Source organism: Varanus komodoensis, unplaced genomic scaffold (assembly GCF_004798865.1).
Source record: "Varanus komodoensis strain SLA01 unplaced genomic scaffold, ASM479886v1 scaffold14_1, whole genome shotgun sequence".
NCBI lineage: Eukaryota > Metazoa > Chordata > Lepidosauria > Squamata > Varanidae > Varanus > Varanus komodoensis.
This window is the reverse complement of record NW_025335438.1, coordinates 828,619-845,978: the sequence shown is the minus strand read 5'-3', so window position 1 is coordinate 845,978 and position 17,360 is coordinate 828,619. Positions and strand designations below refer to the sequence as shown.

General features: G+C 42.6%; 1 protein-coding gene across 8 annotated transcripts in view; it reads left to right on the top strand.

The window, feature by feature from the left end:
- The window catches only part of CPQ (carboxypeptidase Q), a 202,958-nt gene that overhangs the window by 161,921 nt on the left and 23,677 nt on the right, over positions 1 to 17,360 (top strand). For 7 of the 8 annotated variants that reach the window (XM_044424419.1, XM_044424420.1, XM_044424418.1 and 4 more), the window contains one exon: positions 10,556 to 10,757. The exons of the other annotated variant lie outside the window; for it this stretch is intronic. In XM_044424419.1, coding sequence (XP_044280354.1) covers positions 10,556 to 10,757 — 202 coding nt within the window. The remainder of the gene's footprint in view (positions 1 to 10,555; positions 10,758 to 17,360) is intronic. 8 annotated transcript variants of the gene reach the window in all.

The following is a 17,360-nucleotide window of genomic DNA, read 5'->3' as shown; positions in this document are numbered from 1 at the left end:
TAATTTTGTGGTCCAATAAAGGGAATGGTTCTTCTGCATCTCCCAGTAGCTTTCAGGATCCTTCTGGGCCATTTTACTGGGTTTGACCTTGGAACTAGGGTTGTTCCAGCCCTTCCTGGAGGTTTAATCCAGAAGACTGTGTTGGGTTTCTCACAGAGTTGTTCTAGGGATAAGATTAAGAGCAGGAAGAGAAGAATTGTATAAGCCACTTTGAGTTTTTTGTAAGTAAAAGCAGGATATAAATCTAATACATTAATAAATAAGTAATTTCTCTACCACCATGTGGCTTTTGGTCAGGGCCAGCCCAAGACATTTTTCTGCCTGAGGTGTAATATAAAATGGTGCCTGCCTCCATTTCACATTCAGCTTCATGTTCAGTGACCCAAATGTGGCAATGAGAAAGCGTCCTTCACTTCATCTGAAGGTAGTGGGCCAGCTTAGGAGACTCAGGGTAGGTTGCCTGGCCTCTGCTCCCCAACATCTGGCAGCTGCTTCCTGTGGCAGCCACCTCACTTTGCGTAACGCTAGGACCATCCCATGAGGTGCCGCAAGGTTCCATCTTGTCTCCTTTGCTTTTCAAAATCTACATGAAACTGTGGAGCAAACCATCTGGATGTTGGGCTGCTGAGTCACCAGTATATGTGTGACTTGCAGTTCTACCTCTTTTTCACATTTGCCAATATCAGGGAAGTTGTGGAACTCTTAAACGGGCAACTGGAAGGTTTTGGGCTAGATGACAGAAAACAAGCTGAAAACATGCTATGGGAAAGCTAACCAGAACTGATGGCAATGTACAGCTGGTCTTAGATGAGGCTGCACTCCCTCTGAAAAGGGACTGCACTCTCCCCCTTCAGTGATTCTGGGCTAGGGTTAGCGTTGGAATTTTGGTTGTGCTTGCAGAATAGGTGACCATGACCTGTTCACAGCTTTCAATGGAATGAAGAGCAAATTTCCACCAAAAATGTCCATAAATTTCTGAATATGTGTTCAGATTGCATTTCTGATACACATTTCACAATTTGCACAAATTTCACCTGTAGACTGCATCAGCTCTCCTTCAGTCTTTTGAGAGAGAAAAACAGAATTTGTGTAAATTTAGGAAATGTGTGCAAACCAAACAGGGGAGGTTTCACAATTTCATATTTGATTATTGATCAATTTGCATGATTGCCCAGTCTGAGCAAACAGGTAAATCACAAATGCAGTAGAACTGGCCACAAGACAAGTGGTGAGCTAATTTTTGGAGAAGCTTGGTGATCTCAAATGTCTCTTGTTTACCTGGATCTTATTTACTTTGACCTATTATCCTGACCTATATATTCATAGTATGTTGCTGCTTTAAATGATTGCCTGGAGACAGTGACACATGCATTGGTAACTTCCCGATTAGATTTCTGTAACGCGCTGTACGTGGGGCTACACTTGAAGACAGTCCGGATACTTCAATTGGTGCAAAACAGAGCTGCCAGGTTGCTGACGGGGACTGGGCGTTGTTCTCATATAACCCCAGTCCTCCGTCAGCTTCACTGGCTTCCCATTGAAGTCCGGGCCCAATTCAAGGTGTTGGTTATCACCTATAAAGCCCTTAACGGCTTGGGTCCTGGTTATCTAAAGGAGCGCTTGCGTCCATATATGCCCTCCTGTCCCCTGAGATCGGCGGCAGAGGCCCTTGTCCGGGAGCCCTCCGTGAAAGATATTAGGAGGGTGAGTGCCCGGAGGAGGGCTTTCTCTGCAGTGGTGCCCCACCTATGGAACGTGCTCCCCAGAGAGGTCCACCTGGAGCCATCGTTATTTGTTTTTTGGAGACAGGTCAAGACCTTTTTATTTAAATGATATTTTAACTGTTAATTGTTGTTTCTGTTTATTGGTTTTTATAATTCTGCTGAGATGTATCTGGATTTTTAAGGTCTATTGTACATTTGTTTATTTGCTTTGTAAGCCGCCCCGAGGCTTTTTGTGAAGGGGGCGGCATAAAAATGCTCTAAATAAATAAATAAATAAAATTGCCTTGGATTGTTATTGCTACTGTTGTTTTGCATTGTATCATTACATATAATCTGGCCTATTTCCATAAATATTTGTATTAATAAAACAAAATAAAATGCCATCATAACTGAAGGCCCACTGCTTGGCAGGCAAATGGAACAGAGCACATGTTCAAGATGCGCTCTGCAAGAGTCTCCCCATCTCCTTGATGGAATGAATTGCTGGTGGAACTTACCCCATAGGCCTGAAACAGTAGACGAGAATGTGTGGTCATCCGAACATTGTTAGACTGCATCCTCCATCAATCCTAGTCAGCATAGCAAAAGAAATGGGACAGTGGGAGTTGAACTCCAATGTCTGGAGGGCTGCACCCCTGCCTTCGAGGAGAATTTCACAACCTAGTGTTCTTTAGGTGTGTTGGACTTCAGCTCTCCTGATCCCACAGCCACAGCTATATAAATTGCCCTGTGCAGGTAAATGACACGCTCCGGGACTACTAAGCAGGTCTAACATACAGCTATGACAGTGCAGTGGAGCAAAGAGTAGCTGATTGTATTACTTCCTTCCTTGTTTGCAATGGAATAAAGCTGCTTGGGTGGCCAGAAAGAAAAGAATGGAAGAAAATGAAACACCTCAACTCAATCTTCAAAATATTGTCTCCAGGGGTTCACAGAATTGAGCTCAGCATATTCTTCCATGATGAGCCTGTTCAGTATGGTAGGAACTACTTGCCTCATAATATTATTGTGAGGCTGATTTAATTAATGTTTGTACAGAACTTGGAAGAGCTATGCACTAAGTAGTTAATTATATTTCACTGTTTGTTTAATAGGTGATGACAGAAATATTATACTTGGCCTGTTTAATCTAGATAGCATTTATTTTACGTTAGGAGAGATGAATCTGTCAGTCTCAGTTTTTCTATTTCTCTTTTTTTCCATCTTAAACTCAGCATAATGTATTCATTTGTTTATGTGTAATACTTAACATTTGTTGCTATGCGCTGTCAGGTTTTTGCCAACTTAAGTGTCCCGTCCTTGACAGCCTTTTGTAAACTCGGCTCAGCTCAGCTTTTGTAAACTCAAGGCTGTGGGATTTTATCTTTTCCAATCAGTCTTGGCTTCTCATGATGGTCCCAAAGTACAGCATCTTCAGTTTCCTGATTCTTGCTTCCAGGGAAAGTTCTGCCTTAATTTGCTTAGGACCCACTTGTTTACCTTTCTTTCAGTCCAGGGTATAGTATTAATATACCACTTAATATACTATTCTTTGTAGATAATTCCCAATTTTGCTAACTTTTTTAAAAAGTTCATATGATCATTTGTGTGTAATTCATTCCCAGTTTTGCCTCACAAACACAGAAAACACATTTTTGCAAGGCTTTTCCTAATATAACCAGGCATCTTCAATGTTTTTTTCAGTAAAGGATAGGTTAGGGTTCCCTACAGGTTTGGACAGAAAAAAAATGGAACTGTGTAAGTGATTTTTTGTGTGTGGTTTTCCCTATTTCAACCTAATATACATGTCTGCCTACATATCATCTGATATCTATGACAAGATGCAGAGAAGTGTGACTGCATACGGACACCTCCTTTTTGGCTCATATAGTGTTCAATTGATAAAATTTAAAATTAAAATGCAATTTCTTCCCATCAGTCATTTTACCCAATCCCATGTTTTCCAACAGCCTGCCTCCTTTCTGTGTAAAAAGGTAAAGGTAAAGGTTTCCCCTTGACGTTAAGTCCAGTCATGCCTGACTCTCGGGGGCGGTGCTCATCTCTATTTCCTAGCCGAGGGAGCCAGCGTTTGTCCATAGACAGTCTCCATGGTCATGTGGCCGACATGACTAAACACCAAAGTGCACGGAATACTGTTACCTGCCCACCAAAGTGGTACCTTTTTATCTGCTTGCATTTGCATGCTTTCGAACTGCATCCACACAAATATACAAATGCAACTCATCCATGTCATTTTGAGAGGGACTGTAGGCACAGCTCCCAGCACTGAGCTTCCCAGCTCAGGGGTAAGCAAGAGGTATATCTCCAAATGTTTTGGATTTCAACTCCCAGAAATATCTGCCAGCATGGCCTATGGTAAAGAATGTTGGTCGCTAAAGTCTGAAATATCTGGAGATCTACGTTCAGTCCACCTCTGCCATAACTGACATGCAAATGTTCTTGAGTTAGAAGACAGTTCATTACCTCTAGCCCTGATGAGTGTTCAGAAGTATGCTTCCCTTTCCACTGGACTCTGTCCAAACTCTAAAACTACTTTTTAAATTCAGATTTACAAAAGTCACCAACAAATTAAAGTGCTCTTTAATAGGCTGACTGTTCCAAATAACTTATTCCATATATATATTTCTAACTTATATTCAGCTGCAATCCTGTGATCCCATGGGGCTGCCCTTGAAGACGGTCTGGATACTTCAGATGGTGCAAAACAGAGCTGCCAGGTTGCTGACGGGGACTGGGCATTGTTCTCATATAGCCCCAGTACTCCCGTCAGTTTCACTGGCTCCCCATCGAAGTCTGGGCCCAATTCAAGGTGCTGGTTATCACCTATAAAGCCCTTAACGGCTTGGGACCTGGTTATCTAAAGGAACGCCTGCATCCATATTTGCCCTCCCACCCCTTGAGATCGGCGGCAGAGGTCCTTCTCCTGGAATCCTCCATGAAAGATATATAGAGCCGCCCCGAGGCTTCGGCGAATGGAGTAGCATAGAAGTTCCCTAAATAAATAAATATTAGGAGGGGGAGTACCCGGAGGAGGGCCTTCTCTGCGGTAGCGCCCCACTTATGGAATGTGCTCCCCAGAGAGGTCCGCCTGGTGCCATCGTTACTTGGTTTTCAGCGCCAGGTCAAGACCTTTTTATTTAAACGTTATTTTAATTAATTGCTGATTTATTTATTGGTTTTAAATTATTATGCCAGGATGTTTCCTTTTTTATGTATTTGCATTGATATTTATTTGTTGGAAGCCACCCCAAGGCGTATGTGAATGGGGCGACATACAAGAATTCCAAATAAATAAATAAATGTGCCAGTTGTCTCTCCCTAAGACTGAAGGGAAAGATCTGCTAATATTGAGCTAGTGGTCTGATGTCAGATTTCTGGAACTGTAGGAACAAAAAGGATCGTTCAAGGCAAGAGATGTGCTTGTAGAAACAGTAGATCCCTGGAAACCCAAGCCTTGCCATTCCCCTGGAGGTGGCACAATTTATGTTTAAATGGGAGGGAAAGGGAAAGCATTCTCCAGCACCCTCTGCCATGCTGGCATGAACCAGGCAGAGCATCGCAACAGGCTGTTCTGCTCAGATTCACCAGTGCCATAGGATTTTTCTGCCCTTTGCCCTAAAGCAAATAGCTTTCAGAGTGATGTATAATCAAACCGAAGGAAAATCTGACCATCCTTAGCCATCAAATCAAAATGCAGCATAATAACACAGTCAGTGAGCAGCAGCAGAGACTAAACTATAACAAGGATGAACGACATAATGACCTAAACATGCCAGTGAGTTTAGAACTACTATAAAACAGTGCATAGCAGCAAAAATATACAGCAACCTTAAATGCCTGTGAAATTAACAAAATGGTAAATAGTAAAAAGTTAGCTAAATTGTCATCAGGCACTCTCTCTGGGGAAGGCATTCGGTAACTAGGAGGCTAACACTCACAAGCAACCACTTGCCACACTTCTGAATGGGAAGGCACTTGGAGCATCACCTCCAATGATAATCCCAGGGAGCAAGGAAGTATATATGGGAAGCAGAAGGGAAAACTGTCTCCCTGCATGAGATCCTCTGATTTGTACCCATGCCACTTTTATGTGGGGGCAATACTTAGAATTTTACAGCACTGCCATTTGCAATCCTACACAGGTTTGGGCAACAAAGCGAAACCTACAGTTCCAGCAGTGGGAGCTGTAGGACTTTTTCTGTCTAAATGTGCATAGGATTGTGCCCTTAGAGTATTCAGAGCATTCTCCTGACAATCCAGATAATGCTACCAAACAAAGATTTGACAAACAGTGGCTTGCCTATAGATGTACAAGGTGAACAGGATTTAGACTGGTTCCTTCTTCACTCTTTCTACTCCAATACAGTTGTGTTTTTAGAGGAAAAATAGCAACAAACTCAAGCAATCCCTCTTTTCTTCTCCCCTCCACTTCCTTCCTCCTCCTGCACGCCCAGCTTGAAAGAGACAGGATTGTAGGCAGCCCTTAAAGCATTTTTTATTTCAGACAAATTATTGTGATTACATTTGTGATGTAGAAAATCAAAATGTTTGTTGAACAATCTATTTTCAATCATTTTTGCATTTTAATATTTTAATAAAACTATAAAGAAGAAAAATATAACTACACATTCTTGAATATATCAATTGCTACAAAGACATGAAAAGGGAGAGAATACAGCTTTCTAAAACTCAAATCCAGGCAGTCCACGTATCCATATATATGTCAATTTGGAAGTAGTGTCTATATATCACCCGTTCAAATATTAAAAGCATTTTAAAGTCCTCAGTGCTTTGCTTTACAGGAGATGAGTGCTTATCCTTCCAGTCTTTCAGCTGTCAAAAGCACACAGAATATTCATTTGCAAAGACTGAGCATTAGTGTCCAAGAAGCAGGTAGATATTTCAAGAGAATATGTGCATCGCAGTTGCAGTACAGATCTTATCTGTACAATAACCTTCTCTGCAAAAGAGGCAACTAACAAGCATTGCCAAAACATGTTATTAAAAGAAGCATTAAAGATGCTGTCCAATGCAGATGTACATATGCCTCCAATTTTTGAGGTTTATGAAGTCTAATCCTTGGAGCAAGGTGCAATGACAGCAGTTTACCATCTATCGGCCACCTAGATAAAGTGTCAGGTAGGGGAAAGATTGGAGGCTGGGGCATCAATACAAAACAGTGTACGCTGTTGTCCCAGCCCCTTCCCCCGTCACCCTCAGCATTCTCCTTTTCTGCATTTCTTTTCCAGCCACATATTCAGTATCCTCAGCTTGCAAGTTTCTTTCCATGTTGGCTATGAGGGAATGGGGTGGAAGCTTAGCCCTTGAAGTCTCAGTTTTGGGGTCATGGGATCTCAGAACTGTGGCTACAAATAATCTTATGGCCTCCACAGACCACAGTAGGAGGCCATAGGTTTGGACCCTATGTTAAAACTCCAGCAATTCACCAAGTTAAATAAGCCCTTGTTTAAAAGACCCCAGGGTGTCCAACAGACCCGAGCAAGAGGGGTTTCCCCCTGCTTTTTCTTCCTTCTGTAACCTGAGGTCGTAAACATAGCAGAAACAGATGCTAAAGCAGTAATGCTTTGATTAGGAAAAATGGGACAGTCCAGTTCCCTGTTCCATTCCTTCATAAGACCTTGGATATAATATTTATTCACCAATAAGTATTAATAAACAGGGACTGTGAGTTGTGCTTGCCAGTTAATATAGCTGAGAAGTTTCAGTAAGTGCTTCCAATCATGAAAGAGACTCTCAAGTTGGAGCAGTGGCAAGGTCAAACTTAGGCTCTAACACATGTTGCAATCGCAAGTTCAGCTGTAGCAGGTAAGTCAGATTTGGCATGCAAAGCAGGGAATGACAAAAGCTTATGATCAGCTCCCACTGATTGATCCAATATAGCAGGGGTCCTCAGACTTTTCCACCAGGGAGCCAGCTGAAAGCTGCCAGTGCTGGGCGCGGGCCGGAAAGGGGGTGCCGGTGGTGTGCACGGGGCGCGCACGCTGAGGCAGGGGCAGGGCACACGGCAAGGCAAAGTGAGGTGAGGTGTGGCCGGGTGCACGCGCCCAGCGAGGGGAGGCAAGGCGAGGCGAGGCGGGGATGGGATGGGATGGGCACGCACCGCGAGGTGGGCACATGAAGCAGCGGCTTGCTCCCTCGGAGACTGTTTTCTCTGAGCAAGCAAACTGCTGCCTCGCCACGCATAGGGCAAGGTGGGTGGCGGCAGCGGACGCGCACAGCAGGTCTAAATGGGCATGGCGGGCCAGATAAATGGGCATGGCGGGCCGGATCCGGCCCCAGGGCTGTAGTTAGAGGACCCATGCAATATAGAAATGAACTTAACCGTCCATGACCATCATAAAACCAGTTTCTTTCCCATTTTTAGCTATGGATTTTATCATAGAGTTGATTTAGTGTGAGGAAATGGACCAAAATCTTAATGATGTGCTATTTCTAATACTGTATTGAGAACCTAATGCCATCCAGACATTAGAAAGAGGATCCTGACATTAAGTTTCTAAAACTGACCAAGGTAGAAAATCTGATCTATAAGCAAAAGACCAAAACTTACATATCAGCAAATAAGCCTGATAATATCAAGCAAGATCCAGAAAGCCAAACTTGCCTTCTTTAATTGGAAGAGGCTTCCTTTGTGTAAAGGAGAAACTCCCCAAAATTTATGTAACATAGTGTTTACTTTATGTAAATATCTGTGAAGTATAGAGGAATCTCATATATAGCAGAAACAATCTGAGGTACAATATTCATCTTTCATTCATTTACCTTTTCCCAAAGATTGGCTTTAAACCCGTCCATCTATTCCTATCCTATGAGATCTCATTAATCAACTTATTCCACTTTAATTTGTACATTTGATATCTATCTATGGAAATAAGTATTTTCAAATAATTAGTAAGATCTGGGCACCATCAAAATTGCCAGTTTGCTAATATACTATGAGATACATTATCAAGTTAAAACTTTCATGTAAAAAGCCACAAATACTACTATTCTTGTCAATATTGCATGCTAGGGGTTTCAACATAAAACAATTATCAACAGAAAGTTGACATCCCTGTCTGAGGCCTGTAAATGAGCAAAGCTGCTCATCATTCTAGTTCATGGGATTTTATATAAAATTCTGACCCATTTCAAAAATTCTGCAGGAAAGGCAATATTACTCCATATGGCGAAAATAAATTCTTGATGAATTTTGCTGAAGACATTTTCAGCATTCAAGAAACACTAGCAATTACCAATATTCTATCAATATTTTAAGCTATCAGGTCAATTACCAAGATTATTGTCCCCCTGTCTGTATTTAACAAATCCTACTTGATCCACTCAAAACAGCATTGTGATAACTTGGTGCAATCTACCTACCAGAATTGTAGTTAATATTTTAATGCCCATATTAATTGCTGAAATAAGTTGCTAATTAGCATAATCAATATGATCCTTACTAAGCTTAGGAATCACTATAATATACGCATCATTTAAGCATGAAAAAAGGGTGCCCAGTTGAAAAATATGTTTTTATAAAGGTGATGAAGCTTTGGAACTAACAGGTTGGAAAGTGTTAAATCATGTTATTAAGGCATGAGCACAGAAGAAGGACAGTGCCATGAGCATGTTTCCTCCATTCCCCACCTTTTCCTTTCCAACAGACCAAAATGAAAGTTCATAAAATACAGTGTCTTATTGGAGCTGAGCAGCTTTTGCTGTGACACAAGGTGTTTTCTATAAGAACTGTTAATAAGTTGAATAAAGCAAAATAATGATCCCTCTGATCTGTGGAAGTACCTTCTGAGCCTGTGCAAAGTTGATTCTATGATGGAACAGCCTCCTTCTCCCTTCCATTTCCCAGAGTCTTGACTCCATCCTCAGGATGGTTCATGATGCTTGTGAGCCAAACAGAGGGAATGCCTGAAGTTCCATAATTGGCCTGCCCATTAGGCCTGGGGCCACTTCAGTGAGTCTAGGAATTCTTTGTCCTTCTCTTGTTCTGCATGGCTTCCCCCCATGCCCAAAATGGTTTCGTTCTCAGTCACTGCCTGACTAATCTTGTTTGTTAACCTTAACTTTTCAGAATCATCTGCCAATTCCTCCCCTTCCATCCCATTTATCTTGCATTCCAAATGTGAACGTCCTGGCTGGTAATATTGCAGTGTGAGAAAGTTGTCGTTCATGCAGTAGAAAACCACAAGCTGCTGCTGCAGAAGCAGTATTATTTCTAAACCAGGCCTTAGTCAGCATGCACCAATCTTTTGGGCTGGTGGACAAATCTGAAATTTTGACAAAGTGTTGTGGATACTCTCACGGAATGGTAGCTGTGGGGTTGAGGTTTGCCCATTCATACGATGGCTGCAATGGTAAGCAAAGCCAGCAAAAAAAGCTGGTGAGATTAAAAGAAAAGTGGAAGAACTTTGCCCAAGAACTTTGTACAAGGCAGAGGTGGAGTCTGAGTGCAAAACTACTCTTTTCAATGGAAATAATGTTAGTGCTGAAGAGCAGTTCCGACATGCCAGCCTTCCAGTTAAAAATCATACTTTTTAGAAATCTTAAAGAACAAGAAGAAGGTCAGGAGGGCAAGGGAGCCTACTGGGAGCCAAGAGAGGAATCCATTGCCCAACTGGTGCCTCCAGGCCCCATACTGGGAACCCAATCCTGCCTCAGCGGCTATGATTTTGCGGTTCCCAGCACAGCCATCCTTGTTCACACGCATTTCTGCTTGAACTCCTTGGTAGCACAGGATGTAAAATGATTACTCTCACAATGTGGTTTTGAAAGCCCTTTTGCAAACCCAGGTTTTTGAACATTGTATTTTTCAGAGTAACATCTCTAACTTTGACATTGTTATGGAGTCTGATGAGGGAACGTTCATGCCCACTGGCCTGGGTTTCACAGGCAGCAAGGAAGCTCGTAACATCATGAAGGAGATCATGAAACTGCTACAGCCCATCAATGTTACCAGTGTTTTTGAAAATGGTGAAGCGACTGACATTAAGTACTGGATGCAAGATGGAATACCAGGTGAGGTTCCTGAGTTCTGAAGTCTGCCAATTCCCATTCATCTACCACCTACGTGTCACTTTTTGTGGCAGAGTGGTGCTTGACAACAATTTTACTTCAATAGCTTTTTATCAGAAATTAAATATGGGTAAGCTACAGAAGCATGGATATAAATGTATGCTTGAGCTTTGTTTAAATTTTTTTTAGCTAATGCATGGGAAATATGCCAACAATCTTCTTTCAGGCTTTAGGTTTTATAATAATCTTTCCTAGAGCAATGGATTAAAAATAGCAGGACATTTCCTCTGCTTGAACAGAAGGAAAAAACATGCAAACTCAATATAACACATTGAAACACAGACATTTTCCCCTCCCTTATTCACATTAAATGGTTGGCCAGGATAAAAAATAAATACTGCACAACCCATGCACTCAGGGATGCAGGAAGTACTTTGGATATTACTTTGTGAGGGTGTGCACAGAAAACAACATTTGATTTGGAACTTGTTTCAAAGAGTGATTCTTAGTTCAGCGCTCAGGCTGACATTGAAGTGCTGCCATTTCAGTGTCCCAGGCTCTCTGGAAAGGTGGTGGATTCATACAGAGGCTTTCAGGTCATCGTTGCTGCTGGCTGATAGGGTTGGACCCAGGATCTGTTTCCATGATGAACAGTTTCCATGAATGGACGTCGCATCTGCCCGGTTTTGGGGATTGTGTGTCTCTCACACACTTATCGTAGCTTATTCTATTCAGCAGGGTCATCTGTTGTAGCAGTTTCAGGATGTTGGAGAGGGTCCTATAGGAGGAGAGGGTGGAGAACTCCATTTCCACCTGTCCAGTTTCACACAGCTACATCTGAATGCAACCTATTGTATGGGGGAGGGGAAGTCGTTCAAAGTTTGCAGGATGATGGAGACTGATGACTGTTAAAGAGATATGCAAGTCTGTTGTGCTGGTAACGTTGTCATAAGGAGAGCAAAAGGCAGCCCAAAGTTTGGAATTGGAACTGGAATTGGAATTGGAGGGAAATTTTCAGATATTTTTGAAAACAACTTGGTTTGCCAATCCCAGTTCCAAATCAAGTCAAGGGGCATTCAAACATAAGTAGAATTCACTCAGACCCAGATGTAATAAGCTATTTTCAGTGGCCCAGTTCTTTCTGAACAGCTGAAGAACTCCTTGGAATCAGATTATCTTTTAATAACTATAGAAACAACATTCTGTTCTTAATTTTAACATAAGTAGTCAACAAAGTGTGATTATGGGTGGCCTTTTCCTTTCTAGTAAATACAAGCCAAATTCACTTGCATGAAATAGAATCAATTAAATCTGATGTTCTTTTGATTTGTGTAGATCATCATCCCTGTGGGAACTAAGTTCATTATAGGGAGGTCTTTATTCGAGAAAGACTCCAATTTCTTTCAATTTGTCTTCATTCCTGAGCTCCAGATGCAGAGAACACATTTCTGTTATTCTGCATATGTTCTAACTAGCGGACTCTGCTCGATGCATCTGATGAGAGCATGGCACTGTGCATGCAGCTGCAAAACATTCTTGCTTGGTTGGTTTTCCCAGCAGGAAAGGCATGCTGGGAACCCAGCTAGACAAACTTTCCCATATTTGCAGCAAGTAAACAAAGCAATAGGTGCAAGAAAAAGAAGCCCATCCTGTTTGCTTTGATCAAATGAATCCTGAGAGAGAACTTCATGAAGGCAGCTTACTCCATCTTTTTCATGAAATGGTAGATTATCCTTTCATCTTCTTTTACCACTTGTGGTCATTTGTGAATTGCAAATAAAGAAGCAGAAAGAAGGAAATGACTTGCCTGAAATTTGCATATGCTAATTTATATGGCAAACTGCTCATTTGGAAGTAATTATTATACTGCCAATAAAAAATAGCACCACAATATGTTACACCATGACCAGGTGAGCTGTATGCCTTCTTCAGTCTGCTGTCCAGGTGCTGCCAATGAGCACTCTCTTCCTTCTGATGGGTCTTTATCTTTAAGCCACACCTGGACTGGAAGTACATGTATTCGAATCAGCTCAAAACGCTGCTATCCCTTCAAAAAGCAGGCTATCCTCTGCAAAAGGGGACACATGGACACCCTAGAAAAATTAAGGCATTTTGTCCGGACTGAGAAACAGCTCTAGTGACTGTGGGTGCTGAATATTTGAAGGCGCCAGCATGAACAGTGGCAGCACACACACCAGCCAATGGATGCAGATGCAAGGCTTCTACTTGCATAGCGTTTCATCCACAGGGGGAGACTCCTCAAATATACCCACCTGGAACCAGCCTTTTCAGACTGATGCTGCTCACAAGAGAGTGTGGCTGGGAAGTCTGGGGTCATCCCAAGGTGGGGCTGGTCCAGACTGTTCCTGCTGGCCCCTGAATAGGGCTTAGGTGGAGAGCAGGGGCACAGCTCTCACACTCTGCAGTCTGCCCAGATAGATCCATCTGATTCTGAGAAGGAAGTGAGGGGCAGAGCGGAGCGGATGACTTCAAGGCAAGGCTTTCAAACAGTGTGAAAACCAGCCTGCCTTGGAAAAGGAGGGAGACATTTCAGAACTTGGTGGAAGGAAATTGGGGCAGTTCCTTGATGCTGTCGGGAGAGGACAAGTAAATTGAGTGGGACAATTCAGAAGTGTCCAATGTCCCAAGTAGCCCCCAGCAGCAGGAGTCATTCTGTGTGTGGATTCAGAAACTTTTGTGAAAGAAGAGGAAGGAGGAGAAGCTTCTGTTTGAACTCGCCTCTTTACATGAGCAGATTGCTTCTCCCACAGAGAACACAACTTTGATATTACACTGTCCTGTAATCTATTAAGCTTAGGGGAAAGACTGTGCTTCTAAAATATCATATACATCTGCTGGACAGAAAAGAAGGAGGGAGAGATCTGTTCATGATTTTATGGGCTTACCAATTAGAAGCAACAGTCTCTTTATACAAGCCCTTGAAAAATCTTATGACTATATTAATGAGTTGTCAGGGCAGGGCAGGGAAGAGAAAGAGGAAGGATCAGTTCTACCATTAGACAAACTGGGGTGGCTGCTTAAATTTTGGGTATCATAAACAGTGCAGTAAAACGCTAGTTCTTTCTTTTGTCCTCATTGTGCTTTGATTTGTCCAGGAAGGTGGGAAGCACTTGTGGGGTTTTCTGCATCGTATTCCCAAGTAATTTGGTGGGCTTTGGATATTATACATGTTGACTCGGAGCTGGAGTGGCATTTGCTGTTCTGTCACAAGCAGCAAAATATTTTTAACTGGCCAGGGAAGTAAAGAATGAAATGTGCAGAGTGGAAGAAATAAAAAGGAAGAAAGGTTCTGATTGCTGAGTGGGAAGGGATTGCTCTGAATAAGGGAGGGTACAAGACATTGGGGAAGGACCACAACTCAGGGAAGCTTTGCACTGGGAATGTTCCCATTCATTCCTAGCATTTCCAGCTAGATTTCCATCGAAAAGTGGAGTTAGAAAGGACCTCTGTCTCTCAGAACTTGATGAGTCACTGGCAACCAGGAAAGACAAGACTGAGCTAGATAGATCAAAGGTCAGGCTCCATTGTTTCATGAGAGGTTTATTAGTCCAAGCCCATTTCATTAAGATGAGTGCCTCTTGGATAGAGTTTTTCTCCCCCACCCCACTCTTTTTTTTCAAAGGAAGCAAAATAGTAATGGGTGATAATCTGTAATAATGACGAGAAGCATAATCTGTACTTTTTCACAGTATTTTGAGAATGCATAAAAGTTAAATGTACAAACATCCATTTAAGCCTGTCTGAGAAAAGAAAAATCTCTAATACACCTTGATGATTGCAGGCTACAACTTCCCGGCCACGTATCCATCTGCTCATAATGACTTCACTAAAAGTACTATGGAGAAGTTGATAAAGATAATGGTGAATCGTTCACTGTGATATGAATGAAGCCATTAATGCTGAGGAACTCCTCTTGCCACAAGAAAAGTGGAAAGGCACACTAGCCTCATGACCTTTGATTCACCCCACAAGCCTTTCAACCAAGGCTATGTCTCATTTTACTTTACTCCTGTTAAAATTGCTATGCCCCCCGTCACCAGCAGAGGGAAGAGGTGACATATGCAGTTGTGAAACATTATTTCCTGTCTCTGAGTGAACCAGTGCACCTAAATAGGTAAAAGAGAATGGAGGGGATGAAGGTTCTTTGGGAAGAGCTATTACGACTTCTCACGATGGTGTTAGGGTTAGTTTCCTGGATCCTCCTGCTGGAGAAACTCTTACTGTGGGAAGAATTCCTCTTGCTCCTTGGTTTCCAGGCCAGCACTCCCATTAAGAGTGAAGCACCCACCACAGGCAGCAAAAGCAGGCAGTGGCGGCAGGAACCACCTGGCTGTTCTGTCTGAACTCCACCCTTAGGAGGTCCTCTCTGCTATTGAAGAACAGAATGTGGCCACTCCTGCAGTGGGCGACTCATCACCCATACCAAAGGAAGATTCCACCATTGCCATTCCAGATGGCTTCTGCGCTTGCTGGAGGAAGGCACCATCACCCTGACAACAAAATATTTGGGGCCAGCCTTGTTTCCAGGCTTGTCTCTGCTAATAAGTAACCAGTGGGTTACTTCTTCCTTGGCAGCCAACAGCATTAGCTGGGGCTATTGTATAGACCACATTCCAGCATGCCCTCATCCATTTTTGTTTTTCTTTTATTCAGCTTCAGGAACAGGCAAGAACCAGGCCTAGCATGCTAGAAGTAGTACTTATGCCAATGTGTGCTTCCTGAAGCTAGGCTAATAATAGAGAAGGGAGTGCTGAGACTTTTCTGCCCTTGTGCCTAGTTCCCACAGCCTGTTCTTCAGTAGTACTCGGAGGCCTGATTCTGATCCCTTTACATGACATCGCATTGCTCCTCTTTATTCCGGGCAGAAGGACAAAGGAACATAAGAGGAGCCACACTGGAGCAGACCAAGCGTTCCTCTAGCCCATTGTTTTGTTCCCACAGTGGCCGGCCAGCTTCCTGCAGGAGAGCCACGAGTTAAGGTATGAGTCCAATGGCTCCTCCTTGGTCTTGTTCCTTGGCAGCTGCTATACATAAGCACATTGCCTCTCATACTGGAGGTCACAAATAGCCATCATGACTAGTCGTCAGTAAGTTCATACACCGCATTAATCCAGCCTGAAAATGAGCTACCAGATGCTGCTTGTTTCATGTCACTCCTAAGAGATGATCAGGTGCATGCCATGGTTTGGAATAGCTTCTTTCCCCCTCAGTCCGACCATCAGCTGCCCGCATGTATCCCAGCTCCCTTTGTGGCCCAGCACTTCTTGGGTCCTTGTATCCCGGACGTTCTGGTCACTACTCATCCGTCAAATCTTTACGTTCCAAAGCATGAAATCTGATGCCAGAGCTGCCTCCTCATCACCATCCCTTTTCTGAGCAATTTTGACACTGGCAAAGCCCTCACTTTTTTCAGTCCTCCAAAATTACAGAACTCAGTCCCTGCCACCTCAGGTCTGTCAAAAGTGCACATATTCAAAGGGCCAGGTCTACATTCTTGCATTCTATAAACATGGCAACTGCTCCAAGTATATCAATAAGCCCTCTGTACGCTAGAAATGACAAATTCCCCTTCTAATAGGATGCTGAAATGCCAGTTGTCAAATGCCTTCTCTGTGAAGGCACTTCCCTTGACAGCAAGCTCTTATGCGGTCACCAAATAACATGGAACATGTTGTTATAGGTATACTCATTCAGCAGGTATGTAGAGCTTCTTTCTGTTTTGCCCATTCAATGAAGCTTGTTAACAAAATAGGAAAGTATGCCTTGCCTCTGTCCCGTGAATGTGTGCATTTACACACGACTGCCAGTGGAGAACCAAGATTTTTCTTTCACAATGAAGGATCCAAATGTTAGATTTAAATAAGGGCTGCCAACATGATAGGGATACTGCCAGATGTCTGTGCGCACAGAACTTATAACTTCCACAAGCATCTAACACTTGAGGTATTTTTCTTAGTTCAGCGTACAGTCATTGAACAGAGTGTACAAGATAGTGTGGTGCACAGTGGAAGCTAAAGAGAGATGAAAGATGTATAAAATGCTTTCTTTTATTTTTGTAAGGGTGTGTATATATTAGGGCAATTTCCAGGAGTTTTTGTACAGCTAAGTTTGTATGCAATTCTGGAAGGTAAACATAAAATGGGCTATAAGTGCACAGAAGCCAAGTGAATGAGAAGACACTGGTCCTCTGCGGAATCTATGGGTCAAATTTATAGAAATCCAAAGTCATTTGGGTGTGTTTCAGATTTCTCTGATATCCGAAATTATTTAGTATCTGTATTTATATGACCCATTTAGGAGCCAAGCAAGAGGTTTGAGAGTTTCATATGAAATGGCCGTGCTAGAACCAGCACATCAGAATGCAACTGGCGAGTCATACGACAAGATTCCTATGTATCACCAGTTCACTGCCTACATATTAAGTAACAGTGTTAGTTGTAGTTTTCTTGCAGATGTCCTCATTTTCTATTCACTTGGAGTGTTAATATGGCAGGAAATTTAAACATATCTAAAGACTACAGTTGAGGAAGGTTTGTTGCTAGGGTGTGCTTCCGATTTGGTTAGAACTTGAAGCCAAGATGGTTG